The following is a 17,299-nucleotide window of genomic DNA, read 5'->3' as shown; positions in this document are numbered from 1 at the left end:
AGTAAGTTACAACTAGGGTTGGAATTTATGGGATACCTAAACAAATATTACAAATGACTTCCTGTTTTAATTGGCTCAGTTCCAAATTGAAACTCAAATACTTGGGAAATACATCTCAAATTTTTCATTTATGTTTGTACAAAGAGGGAGGGAAGGCAGCCCAACCCAGATTATGGAACTGAGCGTGCTGTTTATTTGATAAGAGAAGGAAAAAAGGAAACGTAGCTGTTTTTCATTACTTATCTTGTTTGGTGTCAAGGTTCTTTCATTCATAAGCCTGTCCCTCTGTTGTATAAGAATGGACTTACAGGCAAAAAGTACCTAAATACCTTCTAGCACTAAGAATTCAAGTATTATTGGGAGAAACTAAATGCAGAAATGAAAAGTTAACCTTAAAATACACTGTAGAAGGAGTTGATGGAATTGTTGCCTATTCCAAGTTTGAAGAATTTTATTAATTCTAGTCATACTGTTTCTTAATTTCAAGTAGTGCTTAGTTCTTACATGGTAGTACTTGGGGGACTTTTTGTCAGACTTCTGGTTTTGCTAAGATGATTTTAGATACTAAAATAGTCAAGATTCAACTGAAAGTGAGTGAGTACTGCTCTTACTTCAGTGTACTTACGCCCCACTTCTGTGTCGTATGAACTTGGGCCACTGCAGGTTGAGTAGGAAGAGTGCTGAGCAAGCATGTTGACTAACATGACTTTTCTATGTGCTTGAGGTCAGTGATAGCTTAGCCAAATAAAAATTAACGCTGTACAAGTTCACAGTTGGAATCTTTTCAGGGAATTTCATTATATTCAGTGGAGCAGGGAGAAGAAGAAAAATGCAGGCTGATGTTTACAGCTTACTACTTTCTGTTCCAATTATTCTGAGGATTATTTTTATTCTCTTTCCACAAAAAAGTGTTCAGCAAGCAGAAGTGCAATCAGTTATCTTACGGAAGTGTCAGTATGAGCTGAGAACTGTAGTTTCTTCAGCAACGTTTACCACAGTCTTTGCTTTTCTTTTTTTTTAATCTTCTCTGTAGAGACTATGTATTTTCTTCCAGAAAAAGAAGCTGTTCATCTTCTCTCCCTCTCTCCAGAACCATATAGAGGTGTTTGGTATTTGTGCTCCAGTGATTGCATGGCCTGCTGTCAAGGAATACAGGAGCTAGTTTCATCCTTGCCCAAAGTCCGTTTCTCTCTTACTAAGTTTGGAGCCTTGGCTCAGGACTCTTCTTTGAATTCAGTCCAGACAGTTAAACTGAATGCACAGTTAGATTTGTTACCAAATGAGCTGGTGTTAAATTCTGTCTAGCTCTACCCTACTTCTTCCTGAGGTATAAACTTCTCCTTCCTCTCTACATCCCTATTAGATGACATGCAGTGCTATGAAAGTATAGGATGCTCCTAAGCAACTGCCCTAGCTGTCTTGCTTGAAAATTGTTACTGATTATGTGCTCCTGTGATGGTCTTTGTATACTCATTCACATAACGTACTCACATTTGAATTATGATTGAAGACTAAAAGAGGTCAGTAAGTTTGTAGGGTTTTAAAAAGACTTTACCTCTTTTTATCCTCTGGTGGCATTGACTCCTCTTCCATATCTATGACTGTGAAACATGGAATGGTCTTAATTTGTTAGGTGGAAATAATCAAAGGAGTTGTTTCCTGACTTTCAATTACAGAATATTTTAATGTGACTTTTCTGAGTCATGAAGTATCTACTGCACTCTTACTACACTGGAAACTTAAGAACCACCTCTGATAGCTGCAGTGCTCATTTCAATTTAGGACAGTGATCTGTTTGCTAGAAGAATATTACTTTATGGGTTATGTTTATGATATCTGAGAATCAATATTCCTATCTGATAATTAAACACATTTGATAAAGTGCCAGTGGCAAACAAGAAAGTCTTATTCTTAGGGAATTATTAATAGTGTAACTTTTTCTAAAAAAAAAAAACATTTTAATGGTATGTCTGTTGGATCCTTCAGGCTAACTTATAACACCTCTTTTTCTTTTTTAATAAATTAAAACATGAGACTACAGCTCACCAGAAAAATGTATATGTGAAAGGCAAATAATTGCATTTATGCAATTATTTTTCATTTTTGTTATCTTAATATGTTGAAATGGTAAGAAATTACTCGCATACCTCTATAATGTCCCAACACCAATGCTCTAGTCAAGAGCATGTTCATTGCTGATAAATACTTTAACATGTTTCTGGTTAGAACAAAACTATCTATTTCTGTTGTTCTAACATATATTACTTTTTTTGCTTCATCTCTAACCCCTGAAGAACAACAGGAAATAAAATGATTCATGGATTCCTTTTCAATATGCCTGATGGTCTTCCAATTTAAATTACAGAGAAACACTTACTTAGTATATTTGCCAGACAGGTTTGACTGTTGCCTAAACCATTGCTGACAAATGTTTTTCTAAGCAAGTGTTCAGTGGTATGCCAGCAATGTATACTAGCTTACTGTTTCAGTAGCTGTCTGCAAGAAGAATTGAGGTCAGATGGGCGGTGGTCCTCTGACTGAAGAAGTTTGGGAGCCGCTGTCTTCATTTAGTATACTCTTAGATTTCCGATGACTGATCTCAGACAATCTATTTCAGTGCTTGATCACACCTATTGTTAGTTTTTTTTTCTTTTTCTAACTTCCAACTTCAATTTCTGTTGCTGAATTTTTTACAATTGATACTTTTATGTCCAGAGTAAATCTGTAGCATATGCATTTCCTTACAGTTAGTAACAGCTTTTTACATATTTGGCAACTGTATATCCTCACTTAGTCTCTAGACTGAGTAAAAAGAACTACTGCTGTGAATTTTAGCACGTTCACGTTCTCAGGTCTCTGATAGTTTCTGTTTTTTTTCCCTTTTCACTCCAATTATCTATGTATCTTCCTATCCTGTAGTGCCCGAACAAGCTGGAAAATATATTTTATGTGCCTTAGGTATTTCACTCCTTGCTTTACATTTCAATGTTAAGCTTGCTTATGTTTGTAATACTGATACTGTCAACAATTTATGATCCTTTGTATTAATGGAATTCTGCAGAACTACTGTGTGTCTAGTTGGTTCCCATCTTCTATTTCTGCAATTAATTATTCCTAGCAACACTTCTTTCTAAAGAAGTGGATTCCTATTTATTCAACTGTTTTTCCAGTTTGCCCAGACAATTTTGAATTCTAGTCCTGTCCTCTCCAGTGCTACACCTTTTCCAGCCTTGTATTATTTGCAGATTTAATAAGTTGTTCTTTGTTGTATTGTCTAAGTTACTGACTTTGTTAGTGCGCTGAGCAGTGTTAGATATAGGACTGGCCTTGTGACTTCGTTGCTTTTTCCAGTTTGACAGAGAACCATGATGATTAATGTTTGAGTGCAGTCTTCTAGAATCTCATGTGACATCTGCAGAGTCTCAAAGATGATAGGTAACAGTTGAGATTGCTTCAGTCAGTTCCCAAAATACACCAAGACGARTTTCTCCATGCCTAGCTTTACTTTGGGCTCTAGTGCTTTCAGACTAAGTTCTAAAAGTTCTTTCTAAAATTACAATCATTTTTCAATAAATTTGTTTTTTGGAGCACATCTTTGGGGAAAAAAAACCTTCTATGTGTCCACAACAACAACATTTCTTTCAGGAAATATCAGCAGGAGATAATAGCATCTTTTATTGTACCAGAGGACATTTAGAGGGAGGGAGGGAGGGAGAAGGCCAGGCTTCTGGACACAGATGCCCTCCTTAAAAGTTTAGAATTTTTGTGGTATGTGACATAGGCTTCTTTTCAATGTAGAAGATTTTTCTACAAGAAAGCTTTTCTGGTTTAGGTGGGGTTTTCTGTTTGTTTCTTCATTTTAAGACCGGGCTGTSTTCCATTACTACTTTGATTTCTTCTCATTCCACATTTCCCCCCAAAACCAATTCAAGAAATCATAGAATCAGTAAGGTTGGAAGGGACCTCTGGAGATCATCTAGTCCAACCCCCTTGCTCAGCAGGGTCACCTAGAGCATGTTAGACAGGGTTGCGTCCAGGCGGGCCTTGAAGATCTCCAGAGGAGGAGACTCCACAACCTCTCTGGGCAACCTGTGCCAGTACTCCGTCACTCTCACAGGGAAGAAATTCCCCCTCACGCTCTGGCGGAACTTCCTGTGCTTCAGTTTCTGCCCACTGCCTCTTGTCCTGTCACACGGGGCGACTGAAAAGAGTTTGTCCCCATCCTCTTGACACCCTCCCTTCAGGTACTTGTACACATTGATAAGATCCCCCCTCAGTCTTCTCTTCCCCAGGCTGAAGAGGCCCAGCTCTCGCAGCCGTTCCTTATAGGGCAGGTGCTCCAGCCCTCTGATCATCCTCGTAGCCCTATGCTGGACTCTCTCCAGTAGCTCCATGTCTCTCTTGTACTGGGGAGCCCAGACCTGGACACAGTACTCGAGATGAGGCCTSCCCAGGGGCTGAGTAGAGGGGCAAGATCACCTCCCTCGACCTGCTGGCAACACTCTTCCTAATGCCCCCCAGGATACCAGTGGCCTTCCTGGCCACAAGGGCACATTGCTGGCTCGTGATCAACTTTTCACCCACCAGCACTCCCAGGTCCTTCTCTGCAGAGCTGCTTTCCAGCAGGTCAGCCTCCAGCTTGTACTGGTGCCTAGGGTTATTCCTTCCTAGATGCAGAACCCTGCACTTGCCCCTGTTGAACCTCAGGAGGTTCCTCTCTGCCCAACTCTCCAGCCTGTCCAGGTCTCTCTGAATGGCAGCACAGCCCTCTGGTGTGTCAGCCACTTCTCCCAGCTTGGTATCATCAGCAAACTTGCTGAGGAGGCACTCTGTTCCTTCATCCAGGTCRTTGATGAAGAAGTTGAACAGGATGGGACCCAGTATTGAGCCCTGGGGGACACAGGTAGCCACAGGCCTCCAACTAGAGTCCATGCCACTGATGACACCCCTCTGAGCTCTGCCCTTCAGCCAGTTCTCAGTCCACCTCACTGTCCACTYGTCTAACCCACACTTCCTGAGCTTCTCTAGGAGGATGTTATGGGAGACAGTGTCAGAAGCTTTGCTGAAGTCAAGGTACACAACGTCCACTGTTCTCCCCTCATTTACCCAGCCAGTTATTCCATCATAGAAGACTGTCAGATTGGTTAATCAGGATTTCCCCTTGGTGAATCCATGCTGGCTACTCCTGATCACCTTCTTGTCCTCCATATGTCTGGAGATGACATCCAGAATGGATGTCATCCATTACCTTTCCAGGGATGGAGGTGAGGCTGACCAGCCTGTAGTTGCCTGGGTCCTCCTTCTTGCCCTTCTTGAAGACTGGAGTGACACTGGCTTTCTTCCAGTCCTCAGGCACCTCTCCAGTTCTCCAGGACCTTTCAAAGATGATGGAGAATGGCCTGGCAACAACGTCCGCCAGCTCCCTCAGTGTCCATGGGTGCGTCCCATCCAGGCCCATGGATTTGTGGATGTCTAGCCTGCCCAGAAGGTCTCTAATCCTTTCCTACTCAACCAAAGGAAAGTCTTCCCTTCTTCAGACTTTCTCCCTCACATCCAGGCTGCAGGATCCCTGGGGGCTGCCTTTAGTAGTGAATACTGAAGCAAAGAAGACATTCAGTAATTCTGCCTTCTCTGTATCCCTTGTCACCAGGGCCCCCGCCCCATTCAGTAGCAGGCCCACATTTTCCCTAGTCCTCCTCTTGCTGCTGATGTATTTGAAGAAGCCCTTCCTGATGTCCCTAACATCCCTTGCCAGACTCAATTCCAACTGGGCCTTAGCCTTCCTCGCTGCATCTCTACATACTCTGACTGCATTCCTATAATTCTCCCAAGTAGCCTGTCCCCTCTTCCACATCCTGTGTACTTTCTTCTTCTGTTTGAATTTGGCCAGTAGCTCCTTGCTCACCCATGCAGCTTGCAGCTCTCCTGCCCCTTTTGCTGCACTTCTTACTCATAGGGATGCACCGCTCTTGAGCTTGGAGGAAGTGATGTTTGAATATTAGCCAGCTCTGCCGGACCCCCCTTCCTTCTAGGGCTTTAACCCATGGGATTCTTCCAATTAGGTCTCTGAAGAGCCCAAAGTCCACTCTCCTGAAGTCCAGGGTTGTAATCCTGCTTGTTGCCTTRCTTCTTTCCTGCCGGATTCTGAACTCCACCATCTCGTGGTCACTGCAGCCCAGGCTGCCCCCAACCTTCACATCTGTAACCAGTCCCTCTCTGTTGGTAAGGAAAAGGTCCAGCAGGACACCCTTCCTTGTAGGCTCCTCCACCATTTGTGACAAGAAGTTATCATCAATGCATTGCAGGAGCCTCCTGGAAATCCTGCATTACATAATTAGACCGGTCAGTTCAGTATCATCTGTTTTCTTATGCCCCAAACTAGGCACAGAGTTTGATATACCACTCTTCATTCCCAGACATAGGACCTTCTTTGAAAAGAATTTCTTTCTTTTATAGGATTATCTTTTCCACGGTTAATGTGGTACTAGGAAAGTTTTCTTTCTCTTTAGAATTGCAAGACTCCTGTCTCTGTGGTCTCATCTAACTCAAATGTTTCTATTTTTTTTTACCAGCTTAATATTGGCAACTAGTGTATTTCAATTTGGATACATGCTATTTAAAGAAGTAAAAGTAATACCAGTCCTCATAGGTGATGTAAGTAGCGAGATGCAGGAGACAAAGGCACATTGCGTAAGGTCTGCTGTGTTTTCCTTTAAACAGAAAACAATTTTCTGATTAACATTACTCTGGACCCAGATGTCAAGTCTTTCTAGATCTGGTTGTCGTCTTAAGAAAAGACTGATATTTATGTCTTCTAAGTGGTGGATAGAATTCAGGAAAAAAGATAACAAGGTTTCACACAGCAATGCCATCTGAGTGGCTGCATATTGGACCTGGCAGATATAGTACTTAGTCATACTGAACTGCATCTGAGTGCTTTGTTTGTATTTTGAGATAATGCAAAAGCTACAGTTTGCCAGGAGACCTTGAGAAAGAATTGTTATGTGTAACTGTGGATCTGTCTGTTTAAACTGYTCTCTCAAGTTCTTGCTATGATATCTAGCTATTGCAATGACTTCCAGGTTTTAATGGTACAGATTTGGAAAGGTTTATTTCACATTCCGCTCCTATGTTTTAGCTTTTTCTAGTGCAGTCTGAGTGAAATTCTGCATCCTAGCTTTTGAGTGATTGCTGGGTTAAAGGACAGGATTATAGACCTTTAGTCATGTTGCATGCAGGTCAGTTCAGATATCTAAGGACAGTTTTTATGCTGAAAACGTCACCGTAGCTCCATCTTGCTTTTTTGAATCTGATATTTATCTCTTAATGGATCTCTTAATGGATTARTCTCTTAATGGATCTCCCTTTGAGCGCTAACAAGATGTATTGAAGAGATTCCTCATGCTCTTCAGGACTTTACTACGGTGTGTTTCAGCACAGCTGAAGAACTTAATGTGCTCTTTCATGGTTTCCGACTTTCAACATGGAAACAAAAAGCAGATTTGGTCTTTCATCACTCCTTTGTGGCTCCTTCGCCTGCTTACTGGCTCAAAAGGTTGTGCTTCCTTCTCTCTGCTAGTTTCCTGGGATCAAGCAAGAAATGGTACGTGAGGAGGGTATTCAGAATTGAATCAAATATTACCTCAAGACCAGGAGAATGACTATCTTTTCATCCTGTATACGGACTTCAAGAAAGTTGCATCTTCTATGAGCAGAGGAGTATAACATGCTCTTTTTAATTGAAGCAACATCAACTTTAACTTTCATCGTAGTAAGATCTCCAGCTTCAGATTCTTTGGAGGGACAGATAGTAAGGAGAGATATTATTTTTTTTTTCTTTTCTTTTCTTTTTCCTAACCAGTTACCAAGATTTCTTCCGTTTTTCTATGAAGAGTTAAGTTGATCCATTCGTAGATTATTTGTAGGAGGGAGTGAATGAAGAAAGCAAGGGAGAGCCAAGTTCAGTAAATGAATTTCTCGATTACTTATGAAAGAGATCTATGACTACTGTATTTGAATAGTGTTTCAATAGTTTTGGTCTGTGCTGCTGGTTCTTGCTTTGTTTTCACTAACTTTTTTCTTTCATTCTGAAAAGGCTAGCAATTTGGAAAAGTTTAGGGATACTAAACTAGAATAGGATAGGGTACTGTGATGAAAAAAGACCCATAGTAGCAGCAATGTTGTGGCATAACTATCAGTTCTAGTAATCCCTCRTTGATTCTTTAACTCATATTTGACTCTATTTGAGAAATGTATATACCATCAACTTTCAGTCATTTATTGTAGTTTATCTGAACTGTATATTAGCTGTATGATAGTGGTTTTTTTAAATTAACTACAATAAGATTCTTTAGCTTACACTCAAATCACACTTAGCTATCTTTTTCTAAGCCTAGCTTACATTGAGGCAGTTTATCTGCTTTTGTCTAATTGATACTTAAGCTAATAAGCATAAAAGATTCTTCATGGAATCAGACTGCTTCAGCATAGCTGATGCTGAGCTAGAGCTAATAAGCATAGTCAGATACCTACAGAGCTCTTCTGAAATCTGCATACTGTGCTTCACCCCACTTCCCAGTGCTTTAGGTTTCACAGAGGCTTAGTTCTGACACTGTATAGTAAACGTCCACTTACTCAGAGCACTGGGAGCTCCTTGCTTATGGCTTTGCAGGGATGAATGAGTCCAACTCACCTGGAATCTAAATTGAACCGCTTTCAGTGTTTACATCATGCCCCTTATCTCCCCTTCCCCTCCCATATCCCGTATCCCGTTGGGGAACTGCAGATAAAGGCTATTTAACTGTAAACTTGTAGCAATTTAGTGAAGGGTTTTCAAGGTTCAATCCTGATGGTATTTTCTTGCTACTTTGCTATGTGAATTGTATTTGTATCTATCTAGAAGAAAAATGTTCTGACTAGGAAAGGAACTAATTTTTGTGTCCATGTTCTTAGTAATTTSGAGGCCAAAGAAGACTTAAAAATCATTCAGAGAGACGAGGACACAAGGAATCAAGTAACTCATTGAATCTTGCAAGTATTCATTTGTCCTTTGTTGGTCAGGTAGTGTGATAGTCCAGTTCTTTAGATATATTCACACCAGTTTCCACTGTTTCCACACTTGTACCAGTTTCTGCATGGTGTCCAGGAATTTTACTGAAGCAAAATAAGTATTTGTGCAATGTAGTTTTTATTTTAGCTTTGTGAAATTATGATTTTGCCTGTGATCACAGTGAGGAAACAATAAGAAAGAGATCAAAAAGTATCAACCCMATGATATCTGAGGGCAAATTACATGACCATAAAGAAAACATTTGAAGTTCCGTGTCTTACACAGGCTAAATACACTTCCATGGCAATTGAATGATAACCTGTGTTTCTGTGTCTTGCACCTGTCCAGATTAATTTTTTATGATATTTTGGGAATAGGAGGGTTGGTCGCTTTTTTTTTTCTTTTCAAGACCGTAGAGTGAATTTGGGCTAAAGCAGCGGTGAGAGAAGGCCTCAAGTAAAGGAACTAAAAACTCTGAAATATCGCTTCCTCCTACAAGTCTTGTGTTGTATTCTTTTGTAATATTTTGGATTTTTTCTGTAGATGAACCAGGTAATGCTGCATGATACTTCCTGTTACTAAAAAAAATCCTGCACATATAGTCTGAGGCAGTGTTCATTGGATAAAACTCACTGGTGAGCAGTGAAGCTTAAGAAGTTGCTGAAGTCCTTCATAGAGATGACTTATATGAAGTAACAAAGCATTACAATATTGATAAGATTAAACATTAATAGAGGAAGAAAAGGGCGATATTGGGACAATCAGTAAATCTCAAAAGGTGAAATTAAAATAAATGATTTGTTTCCAAGCTCTAAAACATGGTAGGCTCACTGTCATAATACACAGAACCTAGTCAGCATGCTAACTAGGACGTTAGAAGGGCAAATGTGGCTAATATTCTTCTAAATAACTAAAAGATTTTAAAACATCATTAGGATGCCAGTGTAGTGGGTTTTGGTCTTTTTTCTTTTAAGTTCTGTCAGTAATTTAAGTGAGTTAGTTTTAATATTCTGATAGCTTCAAACATGACTTCGCAAACAAATTTGTTGGTAGGGCAGTCCAAGAGAGCTGGATAGATGATAAGTGAGTGCTGCAGTCCCAGAGTGCARTCTAAATGAACTTGATTTCATGTTCCTCATTAAATCCTCCTCTCCAGCCAGTACCTTGCTAGCTGTTGATTTGTCTTTGTTTTCTCACTTTCTTGATTACTTGTATGTACTGATTTCATTCCCATTGTCCAAAATCATAGCCAAAGGACAAGGAATTTTAATTTTTTGTTGTTGTTGTTTTTCTTTTAATACATGCAAAAGTCTAATCCAGTGACAATTGAAAACAGTGAAAACTTTCATTAACAAAACAAGCCTTTGCTCAAACACTGAAAATAGATACAGGCTACTGTATACTGAATGGCTCCTACATTAATTGTGCTAATTTGTTGCCACTTCAAGTTCTCAGCTCAATCAGGGAAAGAGAGACAAGGTTTTGCTTGCTTGTTTTAACCTAATTTTAGAATGAGGTTTTAATGTTTTAGAGAGGATCACACTACATGCAAAATGTTTTGCTTCTGATTGTGAAAAGCTGATTATTGAAATAATTCAGAAGTGTAAGAAACTGTCTTAATTTTAATCGCCTTCCCCTTCTCTGAAGCTTTGTTTCAGTGTATGTAAACAATTTATATTATCAAGCCATTATATTGAAGGGGCTACATGAAATGTAACATTTGATAGACAATGATACTGAAAATATTTTGGGGTGAAGAGAAAACTCAAACCATTGGATGTCTTGCATTATGAATTCACTACTTGTGTTTACTTCTAAAAAATCAGAAGTGGGTTATGTCTGTTTAGATAGCCAATCCGAGTTTGCAATTTGACTGAGCYGGATAAAGAAATAACCTTTTCAGTCAGTGTTGCATGTTTTGGAGATCAAAGTAGTATGAGCTATAGTTCCATCAACAGCTGACACAAGTGACTTTCATTTCTGACTGCTGTATCTTTCTAAAGTAATATTTTTATAACCTTCTGTAAACATTAGCTGTTTAGTGGTTTTATGCATCAGATATGTACACCAAAGTTTGTAGCAAAGTCTCTTCTAAACTCGCCATAGCTTAGGTACTAATTTTCAGAGACTTAAGTGTCTGTCTTGTCCATCCCAGTCACAACACATGCATTATAAGTGTATAATGTGGAAGGTACAAATTTGTATATTGGCATGATAGTTTGGTTTTTATTTTACTTACAATTATGCTTTCATATCTGTGCAGCACTGAAATAAGTATTTCTAGAACTGTGCAAGAAATCTGCATCCTTACAGAAAGACGTTTTTGCAAGGCATAGAATTGCCATGGTCTAAGGATTTTTCTTCCATCTTTCACAGCTGCACTGATTGCAGTGCACAAACAAACTCCACAGTAATACTATTTATTGATACTACTATGAGAGTCCTAATAAAGAACTGGAGCTCTGCATTGTACTAGGCCATCCCTTTACAGCAGATTAGTTCCATTTTTCTCTCCTCAAACTCTAACGTTTTCAATCTAGATGGGGAATTGTCTTCAAGCAAAAGTGTAGCCAATCTCTTGACAGTATAGCAAGCACACTTAAAGGCCTCTTTTCCCCAAATGCCTTAAATTGGCATAAACTATCATCATTGCCAAAAATGATAGTCCCATCCTGTCCATTTGTTCAATATCTCTTCTTTGTGTCAGTTCATGGATTTGTGTGACTGCTATGGAGCATGTGTGACTGCTGTGAACCATGAAGTAAGCTTTCCTTTTCCTTTTCCTTTTCTTTTTCCTTTTCCTTTTCCTTTTCCTTTTCCTTTTCCTTTTCCTTTTCCTTTTCCTTTTCCTTTTCCTTTTCCTTTCCTTTTTTCTTTTTTTTTTCCTTCCCCTGATCTAATTTTAACTAAGATTAGGACTTACCCCTCTTTTAAATCACTACAGGGCCACACATGCTTATGTTGCACAATAAAGGGAGAGTAGGTACAAATATGCTTCTTTCAAAGCCTTATGCTACTGTAAAGGATTTGGAAAATCATAGGTACTGTTCCATGACAGTTTAAATTGATCTGAGTTTGCCCTGCCACAGCCTCCCCCTGTTCCACCCTTGATAAGCGCAATATGGCCATCTTCCTTGCGCTGACATTGGCACCATGAGGTGAATTAGTACAGTAAACTAATCCAGCTGAAAACTACATATACCRAAAAATGATTACTTAGCAGCTAACGTAGCACCTTGAAGTATTTTACCTCAGAGTGGCATCTACACRGAGCAAGTGCTGGGAAGGGTATGTTTAATGGGGAGAGACCATGGCAGCACCAGCTTACTTTGGTTTCAACTGTTACGGGGCCACAGCCTGAGAAGAATATGCTTTTTGTATATTATAGGAAACAACTCCTACATCTTTGCACACACATGAAACATATCCCACAAGTATCAGTTAAAATAGTATTTCATTTTCATGTGTTAAATACAGTTTTGCAATAATTTTTCAATGTCACATAATATTAAATTTGATACAGATACCCAAATTAATCGAAGTGCTGCGTTTTCTTTCACATTTAACTTTTTTGTGGCACCTTCATCCGTCTTTGCTTCTTTGCCTATACCTTCTTCCTTTTTCCAGGGACTATTTAATCTAAAGTGTAAAAATTCCTATGTCATAAAACTTTTCTTTGAAGTGCATTTTACTTAATGTTGTCATATGATAGATTTACAAGTTTGGCTTGGAAAGGTTAATTTTCAAAATGAAAGCTGAATGAATGGGGTCAAAGCCAGTTATTTCACAATGAGGTTTAGAATTCGGATTCTTTGAGTTTCTTCCTCTCCATTTCTTCTGCTTTTCACTGAGATGATTGCTATGACTTATAATCCTTATATCTAAGCAGCAAATAAATGCTATTAACTAGCTTCTTCTGTTTATTTTCTGTGAGAAATGAACATGAATAGGTAGGTAGAAAAGCCAAGAAGAGCTGAAAAAGTTCATTAGGGCAAGAAGTAAATTCTGTGCTGAAAGGCACTCTAATCACAGTAGAGAAAACACCTGTCATGCTGTCTTCATATGATTGAGTATGTGTGTACCACATTTTTCATTGTTGTCTTAATTATGACACTCTTTTTTGTTGTCTGGGCCCCAGCCCTCTATTATATGGACACTAGGGAATTGACTTTGTTGAAATCTGGAACTTCTCTTTCATACTTGCAACTTGATTTGAGGTAAAATACTGGCTTTTGATTTGTAATGTGACATGTAGAATTCCAAATATCACGCTCCTTTCCTCTAGGTGAAAGTCAGGCTTCTTTTTAATATACTATGACAATACTTTCTACTAAATTTTCACATGTTGTTTATATCTATTTTATATTGAAAGCAAACAGTGAAAGCCGTTTGTGATTTAAGAAAAGCTGTGCCTTTATTTTGTGGTTACACAGCAGCATGTATATATTTAGCACTGCTATCTGTAGGACCTGGGACAGAAGCAGATAGGCATTGTGAAGTGCTTAGAATGAAAACAGGTCTTCAAAAAAAGCATTTCTCCCTTTATGCTGCACCTCATATTGCCACTACTCTTCTGTCCAAACATGTGGCATTACTGCATCCTACTGTTGGCATGCCCAAGCTAAGCTCTGCTCTTACATCGCTGGTGGTGTTGTGGAATAAGTCCTCCTTTCCTGGAATTAAATTTCCAGTTTTGAATATGAGTGTTCTTCTGTTAAATGATACTGGAAGAGAAAATCGTATTGCTATAAAGGGTGCTGTAAAATTATCCAAATCTTCTCCCCCCTCCCCTTTACTTAAAATCCCTTTAAAGTCAAGTCCATACATAAAATGCTATACATTAACAGAAACTGGCACTCCTAGACTTAAGTGTTTAGGTTTTTTATTGATATTTTCCATGTTTGTGTCTGTTTTGGTTGGTTGGGTTTTTTGTAGCCAGAGTTAGTGTGTTCTGTTTCTGTAGATCAAAAGTAACTTTAATCCAGCACAGCTGGATGGTGACAAGCAGATTTTAATAGTTATAATTGTAATGTTCTGTGTGCAGTTTTTACTAATAGTACTTGTCTTCCTCCTTTCTGGGTCAGTGAGTATAAAATAGAAGTTACTTGTAATGATTTTAAAAATAATATATTTCATCTGTATCGCAACATACTAGATACAGCATTAACTATGTAACCACAGCACTTCTATTACATATAATATACTATAGTATTTATGTGTTACCTTGTTTCTTGCAGATCTAGAAATGGCAATTGCGTATTGGAATTTAGTCTTATCAGGAAGGTTTAAATTTCTAGATCTTTGGAATAAATTTTTGCTGGTAAGTACATACCGTATTCCTTCCTGACTGCCTTAATCCACAGTAGTCTGTAGTTTGTATAGATGTGTGCTTACATAAAGAAAAAGGCAAGATGTTTGAACACTTCCTTTGAATATTTCTGAAAACTGCTATAAAATATTCTTAAATCAAGCGAGATTAAATCCTCTCTATGTAATTGCCTAACTGGGAAAGAAGCAAAAAGATGCATTGAGGCAATAGTGAATTCTACTTGCTTGATTCTTTATCCTCCTCCTCATGAAAACTTCTGCCTGAAATGAAGCCATAGTTGTAGATTGAACCTACCTTGTCTTTATGCTCAGACAGTTGTGGTTATTGTCAGTCATTAATTTTACAATACTCTGCTTTTTGTACTATTAATGCATAAACTTAATGTTCTCTAAATGTCAATTTTGTTATGACTGATTTAACTCTGAGAGACTTTTCTGTTTAAACGAAAATTTTTGAGTAATTATTTTGACTCATTTTTTAGATAATAGTTTTGGACTGATCTTGATGGTTTTCTCTTATCAGTACAGCTCTGTAGGCAGTGGAATAAAGGTGCATAAATTAAACTTTAGAAATCACAAAATATTCTCGTTAAAGACCTAGTTCATTCTTACATGTTTCTTCATTTGCATTTCTTTGTGTTTGCAAAAACTTATATGATGTTATAAAATATATAATTCATCTTTGGGGTTTTTCTATTTAATTTTTCTCTGTAGTTTAAGAGAATAAAAAGTCTTTCTACATTTTGTCCCATAAGCACTAATGCATAATAAGCAAAGTGTATACTTAGAATGTTTTCTTGTAAGCTCTCTTCTAAATCAGTGAGGTTTTTTGGACAGAGTATTTATTTTATTCACTCACTGTACATACCAGTTTCCACAGGAGAATTTGTGAAAAGATTTAACATTTTAACTGCCTTAATATGCTAAGACTTCTCAATCTATACAGATATGGAAATACACCTGAAAAAAGTCTTAATACTTTTTTTTTCCTCCCATTCAACTATCTAGTATGACAAACAGTTGTGCGAGTCTCTGATTCAATCCCTGTTACGGAGGACCTGGCGTAAAGCATGTCTGTCTTTGCTGTGAATATTTAACCTGAAAATGTATATATAGTATATTTGTTTCAGAAGAAACATTTAGATCAAGAAATTCTACCTAAGAAAGTAGAAAGCTAGGAATCTTTAGGTCTTTTTTTTTTAGGGGGGGGGGCTAGTTTTCAGAAGACGTATTTGCCTGTCATATTTTGCAATCAAGATAAGATGTTTGGCTTGTTTCAGATGTTTTCTGCTATGTTGGACATCAACCTAGTTTTGATGAAGTTCTAAACTTCTTAGAAATGCAATTTATTCTCCTGAATATATGAGAATGTTATTGCAAAAAAGAAATTTACCTTCCTGCCCAAACTGATTCTATTTGCTGAACTGACAGAAAACTGAGGAAAATTAGTATTTTCCTCTGTGCTAATCAGTTGACTTCCCAAGAAGTCAGACAAGTGCCACAACTGGCTCAGGAGGTCCTGTGGGACTGTGTGTAGTGTGGATGGAAAGAGAAGTGAAGCAGGGGAAATGGGGCTTACAACCTGCCCCAGCAGAYCAAACTAGTGCCAGCATGGAGGAGGGAAGCAAGAGCTAGCAGCTATGAACAGGGCTGAAGGGAGGATGGGAGGGCTGACTGAAAACTCAGAGAAAGCTGACTAGGAGTAAAGCTTTCTTAAGTGCTGCTCAAACTGGCCAGACAGGAAACTAACATGTCAACAGGGTGATGCAGAAGGAGGATACCTGAAATCAGACCAGGATGTGGTAATGAAGAGTAAGATTGACTAGGAAGAAGAGGTTAGGAGAGAAGGAAAGGAGCAAATAGAGGTATTGTGCTATGGTGATGTGGAGAACAGTTGATCAGAGAGGCTGAGAAGATGGGTCCAGAAGGTAGCCTGGGAGTAAATGAGAAGAGGAAAGTAGGAGAAGGGTACAACTATATAACCAAGGGGTTGAGGGAGAGTTTGAATTAGCACAGGTAAAAGAGGACAAGGAAAGAAGGACTTGAGTTGAAATGGCAGAATGCCAATTTGTGGCTACACAGTTTCAGAATGTTGAATGGAAGCCAAGATCCATTAAGCAGAAGTGTAAAGTGCATTTTTTTTAACCATAACAAGTTAGAAACAATCATCCTAAAAGCAAAACAGAAGAAATAAAACAGCTAWCAAAGACTTCTTGTTGTTTTTCTTTTTTAGTAGATATTTATTGTAATTTTCTTCAGAAGCTCTCAACTTCAATGAAAAAAAAATACAGTATAAAATACTGCTGTGAAACTTGAAAATACTTCATACTTAACAGTACCATTTTTTCCTTCTTTACAGGAACATCATAAAAGATCAATCCCAAAAGATACATGGAATCTTCTGTTAGACTTTGGAAATATGATTGCAGATGATATGTCCAACTATGATGAGGAAGGTAACAAGTACTTGAATAAGTTTTCAACATTGGTATAGCACAATTAAAATTTTGCTCTGAATGAACAACAGAACATACTTTTATGTTCTGACCTGATGTCTTAATTTGTTTACCCATGAAGGTATAGTAGCAAACAGAGTATCATACTTATTGCCAAAAAGTTAATGATAAGTAGATTAACAGTTTTCTTTAATATGTAGATAAAACTAAAGGTGCTGTCAGACCATTATATAGAACATGCTATTTGAATCTGTTATGCTACAGAAGTCAAAATGAAACTGTATTTCTGTTCAGAAATGTTGCTAGCAGCAAGGCAATATATCATTTTTCTAGTTGTAAGAATGTCTACAAAAGCATATCTTTACTAACCTAAATGAGACTTACACTATGTCACTAATCCTGCGAATCCTGCTTTGGAATGAGTATGTACAAAAATATTTCCTAAATTTTGAATGACTTTAATAGG

The 17,299-nt window shown here is 38.2% G+C and overlaps 1 protein-coding gene across 1 annotated transcript in view; it reads left to right on the top strand.

Annotated features, from left to right (window-relative positions):
* The window catches only part of DCUN1D2 (defective in cullin neddylation 1 domain containing 2), a 28,101-nt gene that overhangs the window by 10,017 nt on the left and 785 nt on the right, over nt 1-17,299 (top strand). The window contains exons 5-6 of the mRNA XM_085320829.1: nt 14,287-14,369; nt 16,737-16,833. Of these exons, the coding sequence (XP_085176955.1) occupies nt 14,287-14,369; nt 16,737-16,833 (180 nt within the window). The remainder of the gene's footprint in view (nt 1-14,286; nt 14,370-16,736; nt 16,834-17,299) is intronic.

Source organism: Rhea americana, unplaced genomic scaffold (genome assembly GCF_003343005.1).
Source record: "Rhea americana isolate MKP2758 unplaced genomic scaffold, rheAme1 scaffold_66, whole genome shotgun sequence".
Lineage (NCBI taxonomy): Eukaryota > Metazoa > Chordata > Aves > Rheiformes > Rheidae > Rhea > Rhea americana.
The sequence above is the reverse complement of the archived record's forward strand: the minus strand, read 5'-3'. Positions and strand labels throughout refer to the sequence as shown.